We start from the raw sequence: 21,233 nt of genomic DNA on the forward strand, positions 1-21,233 counted from the left end.
CTGTTTGAGATTCAAGAAGAAACATTTGTGAGCAATGCATTGGAACATTTCACTGGGATAATTCTGAAAGACTGCATCCTGAGCCAATATGATCAAATGGTTCTTTCATTTTGTGTCAAACAGTGGACTGGACTGGACTCCTTTCATCTTGAAGGGTGCTCAGTTGCACTGGAAGACCATGAAAACAAGTTTGTTCCAGGACCTCCAGATAGGTAACATCAATAAGTATTGCTCCAACCACAGGGGTGGAGTTTCTTGATTACGTAAACTGGTGTTCTCCCCTGTTTTAAAAACTAAAAATGGTTGGAAGTCTTTCCATTATAAAAACTTCTGTGAAGCTAATGCTGTGGTGAAGGGAATCTTCCTGCTCTCATACTAACAAAATTCCCCTGCCCCCATCCCCTATCCATGTTACTTATTTTTTACTGATTGACTAAGCCTATTGTGGCAACCATGTATGGAGGCAGGACCTGCTGTGTGATCAGTTGCATAAAGGACAAAGAGAGTAGTGAATTCAGATGTCCTTTTTCTCTTCAAAGCCTTTGCTCCTAGATGAATCACAGAATCACGAAGGTTGGAAAAGACCTGTAAGATCATCAAGTCCAAACATGAAGACAAGTATCAGCCTGGAGTGATGTTTTTCTGCCCCTCAGTACAGTTATTGGATGTGTGCTATTTCATCAGTATGCTATTTCAAGTCATAAAAAGTGTTTTGGTTTTTTAAAGGACAGTTAATATTAAGGCCAGTTACAGAGAAAGTCTCCCACTTTCCTAGACTCGCACAACCCAGTGTATGCAGTGTCAATGGGATACTGAAGACAAATGCTGGGAAGTTTTTCAGCTTTGACTTTTCAATCTCTTGCATGCAAGAAGAGGCTGAGAGAGCTGGGACTGTGCAGCCTGGCGAAGAGGCGGCTTAGGGGGATCTCATCAATGTACAGAAATACCTGAAGGGAGTGTGCAAAGAGGATAAATGTAGGTTCTTTTCAGTGGTGCTCAGTGACAGGACCAGAGGCAATGGGCACAAGCTGAAACACATGAGGTTCCCACTGAACATTAGGAAACCCTTTTTCACTGTGAGGGTGACTGAGCACTGGCACAGGTTGCCCAGGGAGGTTGTGGACGTCATCCTAGACAACCTGCTTGAGGTGGACCAAGGAGGGGGGTTGGAGCAGAGGACCTCCAGAGGTCCCTTCCAACCTCAGCCATGCTGTGATTCTATGATTCATGGTCTTTCAGAGACCCACTGTCTCTCCACCACCCCCTGCTTCCGGCTGAAATGTTGCCTTTTGCAGCAGGTTTGTGGTAGTGCCCAAGGATGTTCTCAGCCCTTCCACCACAAAGGTGTGGTTGTGTCATTCACTCTGCAATTTGATGATCAGTTCTTGCACTGAGTTTGCAGTGCAGATCTATAATCAGTGGAGCCCAGCAGCAAACAGTCTTTTGCAGATACACCTTTTCTTCCTGCTAGCTGTCCTCCAAGGGTGCTCTCAGTTCTTCTAGTACGTAGGCTCCGGCTCTGTTCCTTTCATCCAGGTTCCAGCTACTAGACATTAAATTGATGGTTTTGTGTAAGAACCTAAATGTATTCAGTGGATGGTTTTTGCTGCTTTTCAAGGTTTCTTTCAGTGAAAAGCATCTCTTAAACCGGAGAAGCTGCTGTGACTTGGGGCCTGGCACTGGGACTGCTCCACTGGAAGACAGTACATCAGAGGGGAGTTTTTCTTCAGAAGTAAACTCTTGTGCAACTGAAGTGCTCATATAAGTAACAGAGTTCAGAAAGAAAGCTCTGTGTAAAAGATGACCTCATAAGCTTTCCAAGGCTTTTTACCCTGAGGCTGTTTGACATAAAGGCTGCTTGGTCAGAGCTACAGCATTGTCTCCTGCCACTGAGGTCTTTAAGTCAGTCTTAACCAGATTGGCGAGTCTTGTTTTTCTTTTGGGCTTCTCATACATCCTTATTCTGAACAGGGACATGCTGTGCACTGCACTATATGAGAGGCAGCACTGCACAAGACCTCATGGCTCAGGGGAAGGGGTGCTGAGCCTATAGCTTGTCTTTCTGTTTTTGTGCCCAGCCTTTTTAAAGAAAGTCCCTATCTCCTATCTTGCCTCTGCCTGTCATAAATTCCTTCCTCCCACTTGTGAGAGCTAAGCTTAAGTGAGAGGCCATGCAAAGCCAGACTGTGTGGCAGAGATCCTCAGGCTCAAGAAGACACTGTATAGATGTATCTAATTCACCCCCTGCCCTTTGGATGCAAGATGCCAAGATATGGCCTTCTGCAGCCCATGATTACATGCTCTCCACTTCTCCCTTGGGGTGCTGTCTTCCTGCTAAAAGCTCTGATGGGTAATGTGACCATGCCAGAGTTGATCTGTGCTGTAGGACCCACCAGTGGCATCTGGACACCTGCTGCGATGTCTCAGCCTGTGTTTTATCTGGCAAAGCAACCCTGTACCTGTGACTTGGGATGGTGCATGGGTCTCTTTTCTGTATCTGTATTTCCACTGTCAGTAGTGTGACTGGCAAGGAGTTAGGGAAGGGATGGTGGTGGTACCCTCTGGCTGTTTCCTTGTCAATGTTAGGAAAAGAGCTCCAGGTGTTCCCTCACCACAACTAAGGAAAACATGCAAGGAAGCTCCTGGAAGCACAAGTCTGGCACAAGTAGAGTGGAAACAGCAAGTTTATTGTCCTGCTCCAAATTACACTGATGCAGAGCCTGGCTGCCCACCAGGTAGAATCAAAGAATAGTTTGGGTTGGAAGGGACCTTTTAAAGATCATCTAGTCCAACTGCCCCTGCCATGAACAGGGACATTTTTCACTACATCAGGTTGCTCAAAGCCCCATCTGTCGTGGATAGAGTAAGAGAGAGCACACTTGACTCGTAAGAGACAAGCAATATACTTTATTGATATAAACCAGGGAGTTAATGAAGTTCAGTGGTAACTGTGACAGTGGTTTAACAAGATTCGATGGCAAGGTATACTTGGATTATTTACCGCACAGAGGACAGGGTCAGACAAAACCATCAGGGAGACCCTCCCGTTGAGTCCTGAGGTTCAGAAAGGACCCCCTTGCTTTCTAAATTCCTTCTCAGAGAGGAGTCTAGGTGTGGCTGGATCCAATCCTAGTCCCAGGCTTGGTCAATGGTTTATATCTAAAAGATTATGTATGTGCAATCAATCCTTTATATCACTTAGCTAAGGTTTCAAAGTCTAGCACGCTATCACAGAATCACTACGGTTGGAAAAGACATGCAAGATCATCAAGTCCAACCATCAACCAACACCACCATGCCCACTAAACCAGGTCCCACAATGCCTCATCCACACGTTCCTTGAACACCTCCAGTAATGGTGACTCTGCCACTTCCCTGGGCAGCTTATTCCAGTGTTTCACCACTTTCTCAGTAAAGAAATTTTTCCTAATATCCAGTCTGAACCTCCCCTGGCACAACTTGAGGCCATTTCCTCTTGTCCTGTCGGCTAGTCACTTGGGAGAAGAGACCAACACCCACCTCACCACAACCCCCTTTCAAGTAATTGTAGAGAGTGATAAGGTCTCCCCTCAGCCTCCTCTTCTGCAGACTAAACAACCCCAGTTCCCTCAGCCGCTCCTCATAAGACTTCTGCTCCAGACCTCTCACCAGCTTTGTCGCCCTTCTCTGGACATGTTCCGAGAATCTGTTGCAGCAAGGAATCTCTTAACCTCAAGGAGTAACCTTGAGAGGCATCCCTACTCAAGGGGAGGTGCTGGCATGCATCCTGCATTTCAGGAGAGCTCAATGGGCCCTGGGCTGTCTTTATAGAGTAAGATGATTGACTTATAGTCATATTTGCATACCAGCAAGATGTCTGGTCACTGCTCCAGACTGCCCTTGGCTACTGTCTCCCCAAGGTCCAACTTAAGCTGGATGCAGCCATCAGGACCCCCCACTCGTGGTTATTGCTTAAGCAGGGGGGGAAGGGAGCACACCACATCCAGCCTGCTCTTGAACACTTCCAATGATGGGACATCCACAAGTTCTCCGCACAATCTGTTCCAGTGTGTCACCACCCTCATCATAAAAAATTTCTTCCTTATGTCCATTCTAAATCTACCCTCTTTCAGTTTAAAACTGTTGCCCGTTGTCCTGACACTACAGGCCCTGGTAAAAAGTATTTCTCCATCTTTCTTATAAGCCCCTCTAAGTAATGAAAGGCTGCAGTAATGTCTCCACAGAGCCTTCTCCAGGCTGAACAACCCCAGCTCTGTCAGCCTTTCTTCATAAGAGAGGTGTTCCAATCCTCGGATCATTTTCATGGCCCTCCTCTGGATCCACTCTAGCAGGTCTTTCTTGTACCAGGGATCCCAGAACTGGATTCAGTGCTACAGGTGGTGTCTCATGAGATCAGGACAGAACGGCAGAATCAGCTCCCTCAACCTGCTGGCCATGCTTCTTTTTATGCAGCCAATGATATGATTGGCTTTCTGGGCTGCAAGTGCACAGTACCAGCTCATATCCAATTTTTCTTCCACCAGTATACCTAAGTTCTTCTCTGCAGGGCTGCTCTCAATCCATTCATCCCCCATTCTGGACTGATATTGGGGATTGCCCCAACCCGAGTTGTAGTACTTCAAGAGGTTCACTCCTCAAACCTGTCAAGGACCCTGTGGGTGGCATCCCTGCCCTATAGCATATCAGCTGTACCACTCAGCTTGGTGTTGTCTGCAAACTTGTGGGTGTGCTCCATCCCACTATCTATGTCATTTATGAAGATACTAAATAGTATTTGTCCCAGTACGGACCTTTGGACATTGAGCCATTAACTGCAACTCTTTGGGTGTGGCCATCCAGCCAGTTCCTTATCCATCTAATACTCCATCCATCAAATCTGTATCTCCAATTTAGAGGCAAGAATGTTCCAGTAGGAATTGCTATTAACTTTCCCATGCAACCTTCTGTAAAAAGGACAGAGCTATAAAATAAGTTTCCTCTGGGTAGGCTACAGTGGCGTGTATATGGTAGTCTAGAATAATACTTTTAGTGTAAGCCCTCTGTGAGCTTTATTCCTTTGTATAACTCTCGTAAGCAGATAGATGATTCATCTGTTCTTAGAATTCTCATCAGGGCATCCTTGACCCCTCTGTTTCTCAAGCTTTATATCTCAAGCTTCCCTTGTTGACAAGGGAAGGGAGCGTACTGAGTCTGCCTGGGACGGAGTTAGTTTTTTTCATAGGAGCCGGGGTGCTATACTTTGGATGTGTGGCTAAAATGTGACTGATAACACACCAACGTTTTGTCTACTGCTGAACAGTGCTTGCCACTGTTCATTCCACTTAGCTCCCATGTGGGAGACCTGAATAACTAAGAATAAACTCAAAACATTCCTCCCCTTTCTCCCTTGTTAAATTACATTTCCAGTAACAGCAAAAGCACCACAAAAAGTTATTAAATGAGTGTGTTGACACAGAGGGTCTGAACAAATTTCATCCTGTGCTAGAAGGTGTCTGCATTTAATGACTCCATTTAGGATTTGATTAGAAATCTTCTACTGGAAGCCAGGTTGGGAAGAAATTGCCACAAACTCTCTGGACTGAACAGCAAGGGAGTCTGAGAATGTATTATAAAAAAAAAGCTTTATTGAGGCACTAAGAATGGTGTGCAATGACACGCCTATACGGTGATTCATCTGATCACCAATAGCAAACACACGATCATAAACGATGCCATGGCTCCATTGGACTGCCAGGGACACTTAGTGTCCAGGTCATCTGGCAGCAACAGCTAAGCATGCAAACGCCTTTTGAATGCGGGTAAGCATTGTGCCGCTCCTTGGCTCCAACAATGGCAGTGTGATTTGAGAGAATCTTACCTTACACGGACAATGTGGGCAGCATCCTGCATACGCTGCTGATCTTGGTCAAGGGGCAGGGTGTCAGTGGCAAGGTGTCAGCAGTCTGTCTACACCAACAATGATGTTGTTTAAGGGACAGGGTGTCAGGGAGCAAGGTATCAGAAGCAGATTCCTTAATTTTAAACACATTCCCAGATGCAGTCTTCCAAACACTTGCGGTGTTCAAAGTGTTCACATCTTCAGGCCTGGCTCTGACAGTTCTGTGGAAACTCTCATTATAGCTCTTTATAAATGCTGACAACACATCAATGTGGTGAAAATTGTTGTGTGCTGTAAAATATCTCCATATCTTGTTTTTGAGCATCCTGTTAAAATGCTCAGTGACAGAGGCTTTTACTTCACTATTATTAACAAAATGATGAACCTTACACTGCTTTAACAGCTTCTTTAAAAGGCTGGTTTAAAAATTGTTTTCCATGGTCAGTCTGCTAAAAATTACTTTAAAAGCCCCAACAATTTCAGAACTAGTTTTGCCTTTTAGACCAATGGTCCACACATGCCTGGATAATACATCTAGCACTGTTAAGATGTACTTAACACCATCATTGTGTTTGGAAAACTGTTGCATATCCACTAAGTCTGCCTGCCATTGTGCATCCACCTCTGCCACAATCACCCTGTTTCTTTCAAAGTGCCTTCCTGCAGCCTTGTGTAAGCTGTAAGCATCCTGGATTGCAAGCCAAGTTGCAACTTGGCTTCAGTTCAGATCAGCAATTTGCCTTTTAGCAGCTTCAGAAAGGGGATTTGTACCCCCAAAGCTTCCGCACCTCCCGAGGAGCACTGTAAATCTCATTTAACAGAAGCAGTGGCATAGATATGTCTGCTGACACACTGCTACTTTCATACAAAATGAAACACTAGAAAATAAATTTAACTTAGTTACACAGAAAATTTACTGACAGGGAATGAGGGGAGTTGGTTGCTGGTTAGACTTTTCTAGACCTTTTCCCTTTTTTCCTTGAATGCCACTGTCAATTCTGTGTCTTTATTGAGCTGCTGCCGGCCCAAATGGTAAGGCAGAAAAGTCCCAGCACATTTCCTGACTTCTCCACTCTGTCAGTCAACCAGAGCTTTCTAAAATGTTCTATAAGGTCATCAGCCTAAGGACAAGGAAATAAAAATAGCACCAGCCTGCTGCCATAATGATGTTACAGGATGCCCCACAACCATGGGGAAGGGGAGCTCCCCTACCATTACCTGCCCTCTCTATGTGACACTGACCTTGAAATCCAGTTTATGGTTCACAGACCCATCGGCCAGTTCTTTTTTTGGGATTCCTTCCAGGTCTTTTCCTTATTGTCCCCACACGCATGTTGTTCTGAAGTTGGCATTTTGGTTTGGTTTTCCGTTTTTGCAGAGAGCATTGCCTGTTCCTTGCAGCACTGTGCAAAGCCCAAAGTCTGCCCCAGCAATACCGCATGGTCATGCTGTAGGGCTGGGAGGCCCTCTGCAGGGGCCTCTGAGTACAGCTCACAGGACTGGCCTCTTCTTTGCATGTGGCAGGATTTGCTGCTGTTTTCAAAGTTGAAATGCATCAGTTTTCAGTTTGGGCAAGTGGCAGAAATCCTTCTTTCTCTTTTTTTTCATGAACCTATCCATTCCCTACTGGAAAAGGAGCTTAAAAACTGAAAAAGTAGGAAAAAACCAACTTTTTTCTCCCCACACTTTTAAAGTTTTTTTTCCAAATGGTAGCAGTACGGAAATATCTATTTCAGCATAGACTGTGTTTGCAGAGTTTGGGACACCCAACCTAAATAGAAAAATGACCTTCTTTGTTCTGAGTCCCTGAAGTGCAAAGCCAGAAAAGGGCAGAATCTGCATTAGGGGAGCACTGCAGAGACTTAAGCTGCCATGAATACAGTTCTGTTCTGTGCATTTCAGAGACCTCAGCCTCATTAAAAAATAATTTGTGTTCTGAAGGGTCACTTCAAACAGATGAATCTCAAGGCCATTGTGGATATTACCCCCTGTTAAGCACGCACTGGAATAGACTAGGGAACAGATTTTTGCAGGTGCCAGCCCTCCAGCTGTCTTTGCTAATCTTCAACACCTCACAGGAGAGCATAGCCTTGGAGGTTTGAACTGAGAACTGAAAACTGATCTTTAAAATGCTCTGGCAGGCAAAATCCTTTTTTTTTCCTCAAAAATTGAAGAGATGTTTATCAATAAAACCCAAACTCCAGAAAATCCTCAGCCCTTCCCATGATTTACACAAACTATCTACATAACTTCTACTTAACTTCACAACATCTTTAACAAAACTCAACCTCAACAAATTCATATATTATCCTTCTGCTCATCCTGATGCAAACATTTGGTCATTGCCTCAGTGCAGGGCTGAGCAGACATTGTTTTGTCCACTGAAGTTTCAGAATACGGTTCATAGCCTGACATTTATCATGCTGAAGCTCTATAGAACCTTGAACGTACTTCAAACAGTAACTTCCATTGTCAGCTCTTCTTTTTTCAGGGCCTAGAAACAGCTAGTAGAAGTCTTCAAGAGTGACAGTTGTGTTCGGCCTATATTAGTATCTACTGAACAGCTAAAATCCCACCTTTAGGTGAATCTGATTGTTCCAGAATTTGCACCTGATCAGTATTTCAGATTTCATATAAGCTGCAGCTGCACTGCACTGGCCACTGTAAAACACATCTCAGGGAACAACTTTTACCCAAAGAGCTAACATTGTAGATCTGGTGCTGCAAACACAACTTGTGTGGGTGAGGAGCTGAATTTTGGGATTCTTCCTCTGGCCATATTCCTCTGCTGCAGAAACTCACCCAACCTCCACACACACTGAGGCAACCACTCCCCTTTTTCTCCAGGACAAAACATGAATATGGATGGAAGCATCTGTGGTGGGTTGACCCTGGCTGGATGCCAGGTGCCCACCAAAGCCATTCTATCACCCCCCTTCCTCAGCTGGACAGGGGAGAGAAAATATAACAAAAGGCTCATGAGTCGAGATAAGCACAGGGAGATCCCTCACCATTGCCACGATGGGCAGAACAGACTCGACTTGGGGAAATTAGTTTAATTTATTACCAATCAAAATCAGAGTAGGGTAATGAGAAAATAAAAACAAATCTTAAAAAACACCTTCCCCCCACCCCTCCCTTCGTCCCGGGCTCAACTTCCCTCCTGATTTTCTTTACCTCTTCCCCCCAAGCAGCGCAGGGGGACGGAGAATGGGGGTTGCGGTCAGTTCATCACACATTGTTTCTGCCGCTCCTTCCTCCTCACACTCTTCGTCTGCTATAGCGTGGGGTCCCTCTCATGGGAGACAGTTCTCCACAAACTTCTCAAACGTGGATCCTTCCCACAGGCTACAGTTCTTCATGAACTGCTCCAGCATGGGTCCTTTCCACAGGGTGCAGTCCTTCAGGAACAGACTGCTCCAGCGTGGGTCCCCCACAGGGTCACAAGTCCTGCCAGCAAACCTGACCAGCATGGGCTCCTCTCTCCACAGGTCCACAGGTCCTGCCAGGAGCCTGCTCCAGCGTGGGCTTCCCACAGAGTCACAGCCTCCTTCAGGCATCCACCTGCTCCTGCATGGGGTCCTCCACGGGCTATCAGGTGGATACCTGCTCCACCGTGGACTGACCTCCATGGGCTGCAGGGGGACAGCCTGCCTCACCATGGTCTTCACCACGGGCTGCAGGGGAATCTCTGCTCTGGCGCCTGGAGCACCTCCTCCCCTCCTTCTTCACTGACCTTGGTGTCTGCAGAGTTGTTTCTCTCACATATTCTCACTCCTCTCTTTCCTGGCTGCCATTTCCCAGTTTTTCCCCCCCTTCTTAAATATGTTATCACAGAGCCGCTACCACTGTTGCTGATTGGCTCAGCCTTGGCCAGTGCCGGGTCCGTCTTGGATCCTGCTGGCATTGGCTGTATAAGACATGGCAGAAGCTTCTAACAGCTTCTCACAGAAGCCACCCCTCTAGCCCGCCCGCTACCAAAACCTTGCCATGCAAAACCAATATATTCCTCCCCTTGCCTCTGTGAATCACATATTTTAAGAATTATCATGAAAATCCACATTCATCACAAAATCTTCACAAACTTCACTCACAGCAACAAAACGAATTCCCCACACCAAAATCAAAATAACATGATCACAACACCAAACAAAAGTAGACACTTTACATGCCATCCACCCCTCGTCCTTTCCTCACATTACAACAACAGAAGTTCCCCACGATAATTTCACTCTCTAACATTGTTCAGGCCATGTTTTGCCTGTTACCTTTCCCAATTACTATCCTTATCTCAAATTCCTCATGCCCCACGTTGGGCACCAAAAAGGACTGTGGTGGGTTGACCCTGGCTGGATGCCAGGTGCCCACCAAAGCCACTCTATCACTCCCCTTCCTCAGCTGGACAGGGGAGAGAATATATAACGAAAGGCTCACACAGCATCAAGGCTGTCTCTCCAACATTACACCTCACCAGTAGGCTGGGTGTGGGCAAGATCTTGGGAGGGAACATAGCCAGGACAGCTTATTCGAACTGACCAAAGGGATATTCCATACCATATGACATCTGCTCAGCAATAAAAGCTAAGAGAAGAAGGAATGGGGAGGGCATTCATTATTTATGATGTTTGTCTTCTGGAGCAACCGCTAAGCGTACTGAGCCCTGCTTCCTGGGAAGTGGCTGGACATTGCCTGCTGATGGGAAGTAGAGAATAAATCTTTTGCTCTCCTTTGCTTCCACGTGCGGCCTTTGCTTTTGCTGTATTAAACTGCCTTTATCTTGACCCACGAGTTTTCCCCCCATGTCCTGCTGAGGAGGGGAGTAGAGTGGCTTGGTGGCACCCGGCGTCCAGCCAAGGTCAACCCACCACAGCATGTCAGTACTGAGACATGGCCCATGGGATGACTGTTGGATCATATCCCAACCAACTCTTTAACTTTGGAGGAAAAACAAAGAGGTGAATTTGCCTAAGGTCACTCAACAGAGAAATTACAATGAAGTCCAGGTCTCTGTGTCATTGCATAATTGTGTCATAAAACACAAAGTTAGTTGGATGATCATCTGAAAAAGAATGGGAGCTGAGCGACTTCAAACAGAGTCACTAAAATGAATTGTTTCCAAAGGAAATGCCCCTAAGGAGTAATGGAAAGGCTATGGGAGTGGATGACCTGAGTTAATGAACCAGGCTTTCTCATCTTCATTTCTCTGAGCTCTAGTTGCTGAAAGTATAGGACATTTGAAAATTACAGGCCTACTGTGTTAAAATAATGACTCTGATTACCTCAGGAATTGAGCCCTTGCTAAGGGATAGTGTTTATTTTATTTCAGAATTTAATTGAAGGCTGTCCCTGATTTCAGAGAAAGACTTTAAGAATAGTAAGTGTTGAGACACATTTGGGGCAAGTGTAAAGAGAAGAGGACTTTTCAAAGCTAGAGATACTTCCCTCAGACCCATGCCCAAAGGGCAGCAATGGAGACAGTGCTGATTAACTTTTTCTTCACCTATTAAACTCCTATTATATTGACGAACAAGTCTTCTTGCCTTCCTTCTATTTTCTCTCTGTCCTGCAGAAGAGGGGAGAGAGCGAGTGGCTGTGTGGGTGTTTGGCTGTTGGCTGGGGCCAACCCACCACAGGAATCTGACCACCACTCAGTTAGGATTTCAGATGTGAAGCACTCCTGATGCAGCTCAGGTTGAGGGGCTGAGGCTGACCTCAAGGCTGACTTGAGAAAAACAAGTCCCTGCAGAGACATGGAAGAGCTCAGAGCACAGCCAAGCCGCTGCAGGATGCCTGTCTGCCTGAAGGGCAGAGAATGAAGGAGACTCAGATCCCCAGGCCATTTCACAGTGGGCCTCTGCTTACCTCCAGCCTCTGTGGTTCACACATTTTCCTGCCATGCAAGGTGTTTTGTGACTTCTTCAAGTGAAGAAAGGTCAAACTGTTCTCTGAAAATTGCATAGCCATTGCTCTATAGACTTGGCTTTCTTGACTTCTTCCAAGTGGGGGCACCCATCCCGCTTGGGAAGTGGAGAAGTTGTGAGAGGGAAAGCCACTGAGCATCAGAGAGGGATAAGAGACTGCTGAGTGCTTGCTTGAAAGTCATCCCAAACCAAGCTGGTTTTTTGCGTAAGGACATTCATGCCACAGACCTCACACACACCCTTATATTGTGCTGCAGAGGGTTGTTCAGGTCAGCAATCCAGATGGCCATGCCTGGTTTTTTCCTGGATCAGGGATAGAGTGGCACATTCAGGACCTTTTAATTGCAAGGTGGCACCTGGCCATTCTCTTGTTGCATGAATAGAGTTGCAGCAAATGCTCTCAGGCATACACTGGACCTGTGACTCAATGCCCACATTCTTACTGAAGTACAGTATTTTTCTGCCAGCATTATTAAAAATTGCAGTGTCTGGAAGCGCCTTTTCACAGAATCACAGAATCACTATGGCTGGAAAAGACCTGTAAGATCATCACGTCCAACCATCAACCAACACCACCATGCCCACTAAACCAGGTCCCACAATGACTCGTCCACACGTTCCTTGAACACCTCCAGTAATGGTCACTCCACCACTTCCCTGGGCAGCTTATTCCAGTGTTTCACCACTTTCTCAGTAAAGAAATTTTTCCTAATATCCAGTCTGAATCTCCCCTGGCGCAACTTGCGGCAATTTCCTCTTGTCCTGTCGGCTAGTCACTTGGGAGAAGAGACCAACACCCACCTCACCACAACCCCCGTTCAGGTAATTGTAGAGAGCGATAAGGTCTCCCCTCAGCCTCCTCGTCTCCAGACTGAACAACTCCAGTTCCCTCAGCCGCTCCTCATAAGACTTCTGCTCCAGATCCCTCACCAGCTTCTTCTCCCTTCTCTGGACACGCTCCAACACCTCAACATCTCAACACCTTTCTTGTATGAGGGGCCCAAAACTGAATACAGTATTCGAGGTGTGGCCTCACCAGCGCTGAGTACAGGGCCACGATCACCTCCCTAGTCCTGCTGGCCACACTATTTCTGATACAGGCCAGGATGCCGTTGGCCTTCTTGGCCACCTGGGCACACTGCTGGCTCATATTCAGCTCGCTGTCGACCAACACCCCCAGGTCCTTTTCTGCAGGGGCAGCTTTCCAGCCACTCATACCCAAGCTGTAGCATTGCATGGGGTTGTTGTGACCCAAGTGCAGGACCCCGCACTTGGCCTTGTTGAACCTCATACAATTGGCCTCGGCCCATTGATCCAGCCTGTCCAGATCCCTCTGCAGAGCCTTCCTACCCTCCAGCAGATCAACACTCCCTCCCAACTTGGTGTCGTCTGCAAACTTGCTGAGGGAGCACTCAATCCCCTCATCCAGATCATTGATAAATATATTAAACAAGACTGGTCCTAAAACTGAGCGCTGGGGGACTCCGCTTGTGACTGGCTGCCAACTGGATTATGCTGCATTCACCACGACTCTCTGGGCTCAGCCATCCAGCCAGTTTTTTACCCAGTGAAGAGTGCACCTGTCCAGGCCATGACCCGCCAGCTTCTCCAGGAGAATACTGTGGGAGACAGTGTCGAAGGCTTTACTGAAGCCCACTTAGACAACATCGACAGCCTTCCCCACCAGCTCTTCTTACAACACATGAGGACTGCCTGCTCCTGCGCCTTTAAGATTTCCTTCTTGAAGAAGGCCCAGCCTTCCTGGACGCCTTTGCCCTTCAGGACCATCTCCCAAGGGACCCTCTCAACCAGTGCCCTGAACAGGCCGAAGTCTGCCCTCCAGAAGTCCATCGTAGTGGTTTTGCTGACATCCCCTCCTTACTTGGCCAAGAATTGAGAACTCTATCATTTCATGGTCGCTAAGCCCAAGACAGCCTCCAACCTTCACTTCTCCTAACAGACCCTCTCTGTTTGTAAACAGCAGGTCAAGCAGGGCACCTCCCCTGGTAGGCTCGCTTACCATCTGTGTCAGGAAGTTATCTTCCACACACTCCAGGAACCTCTGGGACTGTTTCCTCTCTGCTGTGTTATATTTCCAGCAGACGTCCAGTAATTAGAAGTCCCCCACAAGAACAAGGGCTTGCGATTGTGAGACTTCTGCCAGTCGTTTGTAGAACGCTTCGTCGGCTTCTTCATCCTGGTTGGGTGGTCTATAACAGACACCCAGCAAGATATCTGCCTTGTTAGCCTTCCCCCTCATCCTTACCCATAAGCACTCAACCTTGTCATCACAATAGTTGAGATCTATACAGTCAAAACACTCCCTAACATACAGAGCCAGCCCACCGCCTCTCCTTCTTTGCCTATCCCTCCTGAAGAGCTTACAGCCCTCCATCGCAGCACTCCAGTCATGCGAGTCATCCCACCATGTTTCTGTGATGGCGACTACGTCATAGCTATCCTGCTGCACAATGGCTTCCAGCTCCTCCTGTTTGCTGCCCATGCTGTGTGGATTGGAGTAGATGCACTTGAGCTGGGCTATGGATTTTGCCCCCAACATGGGCACGCCACCCCTAGGCTCATCTCTAGGCAGCCTGCCTTCATCCCCTTCCCCCTTCAAATCTAGTTTAAAGCTCTCTTGATGAGGCTCGCCAGCTCATGAGCGAGAATCCTTTTCCTCCTTGACGATAGTTGAACTCCATCTGCCGCCAGCAGGCCCAGTGCCGTGTAGACTGCCCCATGGTCAAAAAACCCAAAATTCCTCCGATGGCACCAGCCCCTGAGCCACGTGTTAACTAGGTTCGCTTTCCTGTTCCTTTCAGTGTTCCTCCCCGCCACTGAAGGGATTGACGAAAACTCTACCTGTGCTCCCGATCCCTCAACCAGTCTCCCCAGTGCTCTGAAGTCCCTCTTGATCTCTTTTAGGCTAATTTGTATAACCTCATCGCTGCCAACCTGCAAAACCAACAGTGGATAACAATCAGTGGGCCATACCAGACCAGGGAGTTTCCTAGTGACCTCTCTCACCCGGGCCCCAGGGAGGCAGCAGACTTCCCTGTGGGTTGGGTCTGGTCGGCATATTGGGCCCTCTGTTCCCCTCAGAAGGGAATCGCCAGCGACAATTACCCTCCTTTTTGTCTTCGTAGAGGTGGTTGTGATGCGTGGGGCAGACTGACTTGCCCTAGGCAGCCCCCTGGAAGGACTTTCACCCATATCCTTGTTATCCTGGCCCTCAAGTTCCAGAGCCCCATATCTGTTGTGTAGGGGAAGCTGGGAAGGTGAGGGAGGCCGGGAGGGGATTCGCCTGCTGCCCCGAGCAGGGACCTTTTTCCATTCCCCTTCACCTCTTAGGTCCCCTCCTTCTGCCCGGTGGCAAGAGCAAAAGGGATCCTCTGCTTCTCGTGGAGCCTCCATCCTCTGCCTTTCCCTCAGGGACGGTAGGGCGTGGCTCCACCAGTCTATCTCCCTCTCGCACTCCCTGATACTCCTCAGCCTCTCCACTCCCTCTTTCAGCTCTGCCACCAGGCTGAGCAGATCATTCACCTTTTGTTGGACCCATGGAATGTGGTCAGAGCTCTTGATGCCCTAGGTACTTGTTAAATGAGAAAATTTATCTAATCCACTTTCTCTCACCAGGCAGGTGCCAGTTGATGTTTACGATGGTTTATTCCTCAGTTAAAGGAGGTAGAGTTCTCTGGATTGCTTTCTTCAAGAGAAGGCTGTGTATGTCTTCTGTTGAGCTGTCCTATGTGAATGACAAACTCATGTTTTGCAAGCACTGATTACTGAAAATATGCACTGTGGTGCTATTATGTTCAAAAAAGTCTAATGGGGAAAAAGGAAACACCTTATATGTAAAGCCAAGGATTTATTCTTAGTAAACTTAAAATCAAGTCTAATCAAAGATTTCTTATTAGTCCAGATCAATTTTTTTTTTTTTTTTTTTTGGGGGGGTGGTGGGGGAGAAAAAGTAAAAGAGAAGAAGAATAGTACTATGGAAAAATTTTGAATAATTCCACACAGTTCAGGTGGATATACACACACTTGCTAGTGCCTCTGTCTCTCTGTACTGTTGTGCCCACCCTTCCACTGCTCAGCTGATTGCTGAGGTTGGTGGTATCTGTCTGGTAGGGAAAGGATTGGCAAGTCCGCAGCACTTCCTGTCCTCCCCCAGGAGGAGTAAGCTTGTGATAGTGATGATGATGGATTCTTCCTAGGATCCTCTTGGTCTCATTTTCATATGTTTGCTAACATGTGTTCACACCTTGCTCATTCTTCATTTGTCTGCAAGTTCACGCTATCCCTACGGGTTCTATACATGCTGCATTTTACATAGGTTGGTGTTGTGGTTTTACCCCAGCTGGCAACTAAGCACCACGGAGCTGCTCGCTCACTCCCCCTGTCCCCCAGTGGGATGGGGGAGACAATCAGAAGAGTAAAAGTGAGAAAACTCGTGAGTTGAGATAAGAACAGTTTAATAATTGAAATAAAATATTATAATAATAATAATAATAATAATAATAAAAAAAAAAATTGTAATGAAAAGGAAAATAACATAAAGAGAGAGAAATAAAACCCAGTAAAGACAAGTGATGCAAATGAAAATGATTGTTCACCACCTACCAACCGATGCCCAGCCTCGAGCAGCGGTTCCCTAGCCAGCTTTCCCCCTAGTTTATATGCTGAGCATGACGTCATATGGTATGGAATATCCCTTTGGTCAGTTGGGGTCAGCTGGCAAGGTGGTAGGAGCAGCAGAAAAGGCCTTGACTCTGTGTGACCACTGCTCAGCAGTAACTAAAACATCCTTGAATTACCCACACTGTTTTCAGCACAAATCCGAAACATAGTCTCTCGTACTAGCTACTATGAAGAATATGAACTCCCAGCCAAAACCAGCACAGTTGGTCACTTGTTCTTTGTTCTCTTTGTTACCTCCCTGAAACTGGTTTTGTCCAGCCCCAGGGCTGCATTTCTTTCACTGTCCAAAGGTGAGATATTTTTAGGCTCCTGGTGTCCAGAGCCGCCCTGTGCCCCAACTCTCATCCTATGCCTGTTACTCCTCCACATTGCATGCCATGTTCCTCTTCTCAAGGCCTTTGCTGTCTCAGTCTCATATTCCTTTATATTGTGTCATTACCTGAGTCCCGAGTGTCTCATTCCATGCAGGAAAGCTCTATTATTATTGTGATAAATGTACAAAATTACAGGAGCAACAACACCACAATAATACAATTGAGTTGTATTCTTGCAATAACACAACCCCCTAACAAAAAGAGGGTTGTACCATACAAAGCAAAACTAAAACAAAATTAGACAGCCACCTGGTTGTTAGAAAAATTGCGGTTACAGCTATGCCATGTGAAACCAGAGCTCTGGGCAGATCGAAACAATTTCATGCAAAGCAAGCTTGACAAGCCTGAGCCTGGCACAGTCAGTGCCAGGCTGGTAGCCCCTTACCAACTATGGCAATATTGTATTCCTGGGCTACACCGCATGGCCCAGCTCTGTGCTGAGAGCTCATACCCTGCCAAGACAACTGTGGGGAAGACAGGGTGGAGGGCTGGTCGTGTGGCAGCACAGGGGTCTGTGGAGAACGTGAGGAGCAGAACCACCCTGGCCTTACCAGAGGTGTGGGGTAGGGTGTCAAAGGCATTAAAACATGTGAAGAAATTTTGGCACAGGCCAAAAGCTTCTTGTGGAGTCACCAGTCAGGAACTGTGCCACTCAGGTGTGCCCACCAAACCCTCAGAGTAAACTAAACTAAACACCCACATGTTCTCTAGGGATAAAAAGAAAAGCATGAGAGGAAACCAAGACCATGATTGCTTCAAGGTGTTGACAGCTTAGGAGCTCCAGCAGAAGTTTTAGCTGAAACCCAAAGGAAATGAAGCAATTTTCGGCAAAGTCACCAAGGCGAAGGGCTCCGGAGCAGAGGATCGCAACAGGGACCCTTCCTAAGGTGGCAAACCGTGAAGGCGAAAGCGCAGGGAGAGAGAGGGTGCCCTCCCAGAAGAGGCCCAGCTATGGTCTCCACCCAGCCGAAAGCCGTTGCCAGAAGGAATGTGGCGACCCAGATGGAGCTCCCGCTCAAGCACACGGCTGTCCAGGTCTCTGGCTGCCAGGAGTGCCTAAGCCTGTCGCTCATACTGGGGGTCGGGAGAGACAACACCTGTGTGCGGTGCGACCAGGTGAACAATCTGCTCAGCCTGGTGGCAGAGCTGAAAGAGGAAGTGGAGAGGCTGAGGAGTATCAGGGAGTATGAGAGGGAGATAGACTGGTGGAGCCACGCCCTACCATCCCTGAGGCAAAGGCAGAGGATGGAGGCTCCAGGAGAAGCAGAGGATCCCTTTTGTTCTTGCCACCGGGCAGAAGGAGGGGACCTAAGAGGTGAAGGAGAATGGAAAAAGGTCCCTGCTCGGGGCAGCAGGCGAATCCCATCCCGGCCTCCCTCACCTTCCCAGCTTCCCCTACACAACAGATATGGGGCTCTGGAACTTGAGGGTGTGGAATTTGGATAATGAGGTGGGATTCCTGTGCACAAAGAACCATTAAGACTGCACTTGCTATCTCTTCTGCGACCCGGAGGAGTGGAGACCTGCCTGGTTAACACAGGATGCAGATAAGGAGGGGGCCCTGAGGAGGCAGGACAGGCCTGCTTATGGTCAGCAAAGACAGTAAAATAACAGGAATGTGAGAGGTTCTTTGTTTCTTTGAAAAGGCTTCGTGTCCGATAACTGACCTTTGCCTCATTACTGGTGAAATGCATATTACAACTCACACCCCTGTGTATGCTAATGAAGATTATAGAGGTCATGCTAAACATATATGACTATAGCACTCATCTCTGCACCCAAATCATGCTACACGTCACATATGGGGGGGGAACCTCATAGTTTTGGGGATAAAAGACAGAGAAAATGATTGTTAAGGTGGGAGAGAAGAACCTTGATACCTGACAGACCAGTCAATGGGCTGCGTTCTCTTCCTCCACCCCAGGCAGGGACGCCTCTCTGGGTAAGCACTGTGCCTCTCGCCCTCTGGATGAAAGATATCCCTGGGTTCTTGTATTACTAACAAGTTTGCTAGCAATATTAACCTTAATTAGTAGCACTGTTGTAGTTAGTGAATTTATCAACGGCAATCTCAAACATATATGTGTCGCTGTCAATAAAATAACTAATTTTGATTTTTGTGCATCTGCTCAGTGCAAGTCCTTTTCTGGGGCTCTGATAAATAGATCAGTGAAAGTCCTGGGACTCTGACAGACAAATTTTGAAACTGCATTCCTTTTAATGCGGCAGAGGGCCAGGATAACAAGGATATGGGTGAAAGTCCTTCCAGGGGGCTGCCTAGGGCAAGTCAGTCTGCCCCACGCATCACAACCACCTCTACGAAGACAAAAAGGAGGGTAATTGTCGCTGGCGATTCCCTTCTGAGGGGAACAGAGGGCCCAATATGCCGACCAGACCCAACCCACAGGGAAGTCTGCTGCCTCCCTGGGGCCCGGGTGAGAGAGGTCACTAGGAAACTCCCTGGTCTGGTATGGCCCACTGATTGTTATCCACTGTTGGTTTTGCAGGTTGGCAGCGATGAGGTTATACAAATTAGCCTAAAAGAGATCAAGAGGGACTTCAGAGCACTGGGGAGACTGGTTGAGGGATCGGGAGCACAGGTAGAGTTTTCGTCAATCCCTTCAGTGGCGGGGAGGAACACTGAAAGGAACAGGAAAGCGAACCTAGTTAACACGTGGCTCAGGGGCTGGTGCCATCGGAGGAATTTTGGGTTTTTTGACCATGGGGCAGTCTACACGGCACCGGGCCTGCTGGCGGCAGATGGAGTTCAACTATCGTCAAGGAGGAAAAGGATTCTCGCTCATGAGCTGGCGAGCCTCATCAAGAGAGCTTTAAACTAGATTTGAAGGGGGAAGGGGATGAAGGCAGGCTGCCTAGAGATGAGCCTAGGGGTGGCGTGCCCATGTTGGGGGCAAAATCCATAGCCCAGCTCAAGTGCATCTACTCCAATCCACACAGCATGGGCAGCAAACAGGAGGAGCTGGAAGCCATTGTGCAGCAGGATAGCTATGACGTAGTCGCCATCACAGAAACATGGTGGGATGACTCGCATGACTGGAGTGCTGCGATGGAGGGCTGTAAGCTCTTCAGGAGGGATAGGCAAAGAAGGAGAGGCGGTGGGCTGGCTCTGTATGTTAGGGAGTGTTTTGACTGTATAGATCTCAACGATTGTGATGACAAGGTTGAGTGCTTATGGGTAAGGATGAGGGGGAAGGCTAACAAGGCAGATATCCTGCTGGGTGTCTGTTATAGACCACCCAACCAGGATGAAGAAGCCGACGAAGCGTTCTACAAACGACTGGCAGAAGTCTCACAATCGCAAGCCCTTGTTCTTGTGGGGGACTTCTAATTACTGGACGTCTGCTGGAAATATAACACAGCAGAGAGGAAACAGTCCCAGAGGTTCCTGGAGTGTGTGGAAGATAACTTCCTGACACAGATGGTAAGCGAGCCTACCAGGGGAGGTGCCCTGCTTGACCTGCTGTTTACAAACAGAGAGGGTCTGTTAGGAGAAGTGAAGGTTGGAGGCTGTCTTGGGCTTAGCGACCATGAAATGATAGAGTTCTCAATTCTTGGCCAAGTAAGGAGGGGGTGTCAGCAAAACCACTACGATGGACTTCTGGAGGGCAGACTTCGGCCTGTTCAGGGCACTGGTTGAGAGGGTCCCTTGGGAGATGGTCCTGAAGGGCAAAGGGGTCCAGGAAGGCTGGGCCTTCTTCAAGAAGGAAATCTTAAAGGCGCAGGAGCAGGCAGTCCCCATGTGCTATAAGAAGAGCCGGCGCGGAAGACGACCGGCCTGGCTGAACAAGGAGCTTTTGCTGGGACTCAGAAAAAAAAGGAGAGTTTACCACCTTTGGAAGAAGGGGCAGGCAACTGAAGAAGAGTACAAGGACCTTGTTAGGTCATGCAGAGAGGGAATTAGAAAGGCAAAAGCCCAGCTAGAGCTCAACCTGGCCACGGTCGTAAGGGATAACAAAAAATGCTTCTATAAATACATTAACAAGAAAAAGAGAGCCAAGGAGAAGCTCCATCCTTTACTGTACGCAGCGGGGGTGGGAACATCAACATGAAGGATGAGGAAAAGGCTGAGGTACTTAATGCCCTCTTTGCCTCAGTCTTTAATAGCCACACCAGGTATCCTCAGGGGATTCAGTCCCCTGAGCTGGAAGACAAGGATGGAGAGCAAAATAAACTCCCCATGATCCAGGAGGAAGCAGTTACCTACCTGCTATGCCACCTGGACACTCACAAGTCTATGGGGCCTGATGGCATCCACCCGAGGATACTGAGGGAGCTGGCAGAGGAGCTTGCCAAGCCTCTCTCCATCATTTACCAACAGTCCTGGTTAACAGGGGAGGT

At 47.7% G+C, this 21,233-nt stretch overlaps 1 protein-coding gene across 1 annotated transcript in view; it reads left to right on the forward strand.

Moving 5' to 3' along the window:
- Positions 1–21,233, forward strand: part of LOC104256265 (NACHT, LRR and PYD domains-containing protein 12-like) — a 34,906-nt gene that overhangs the window by 4,099 nt on the left and 9,574 nt on the right. The window contains 1 exon segment of the mRNA XM_059828229.1: positions 2–212. Coding sequence (XP_059684212.1) covers positions 2–212 — 211 coding nt within the window.

The sequence above is a fragment of the Gavia stellata genome, chromosome 22, assembly GCF_030936135.1.
Source record: "Gavia stellata isolate bGavSte3 chromosome 22, bGavSte3.hap2, whole genome shotgun sequence".
Classification (NCBI taxonomy): domain Eukaryota; kingdom Metazoa; phylum Chordata; class Aves; order Gaviiformes; family Gaviidae; genus Gavia; species Gavia stellata.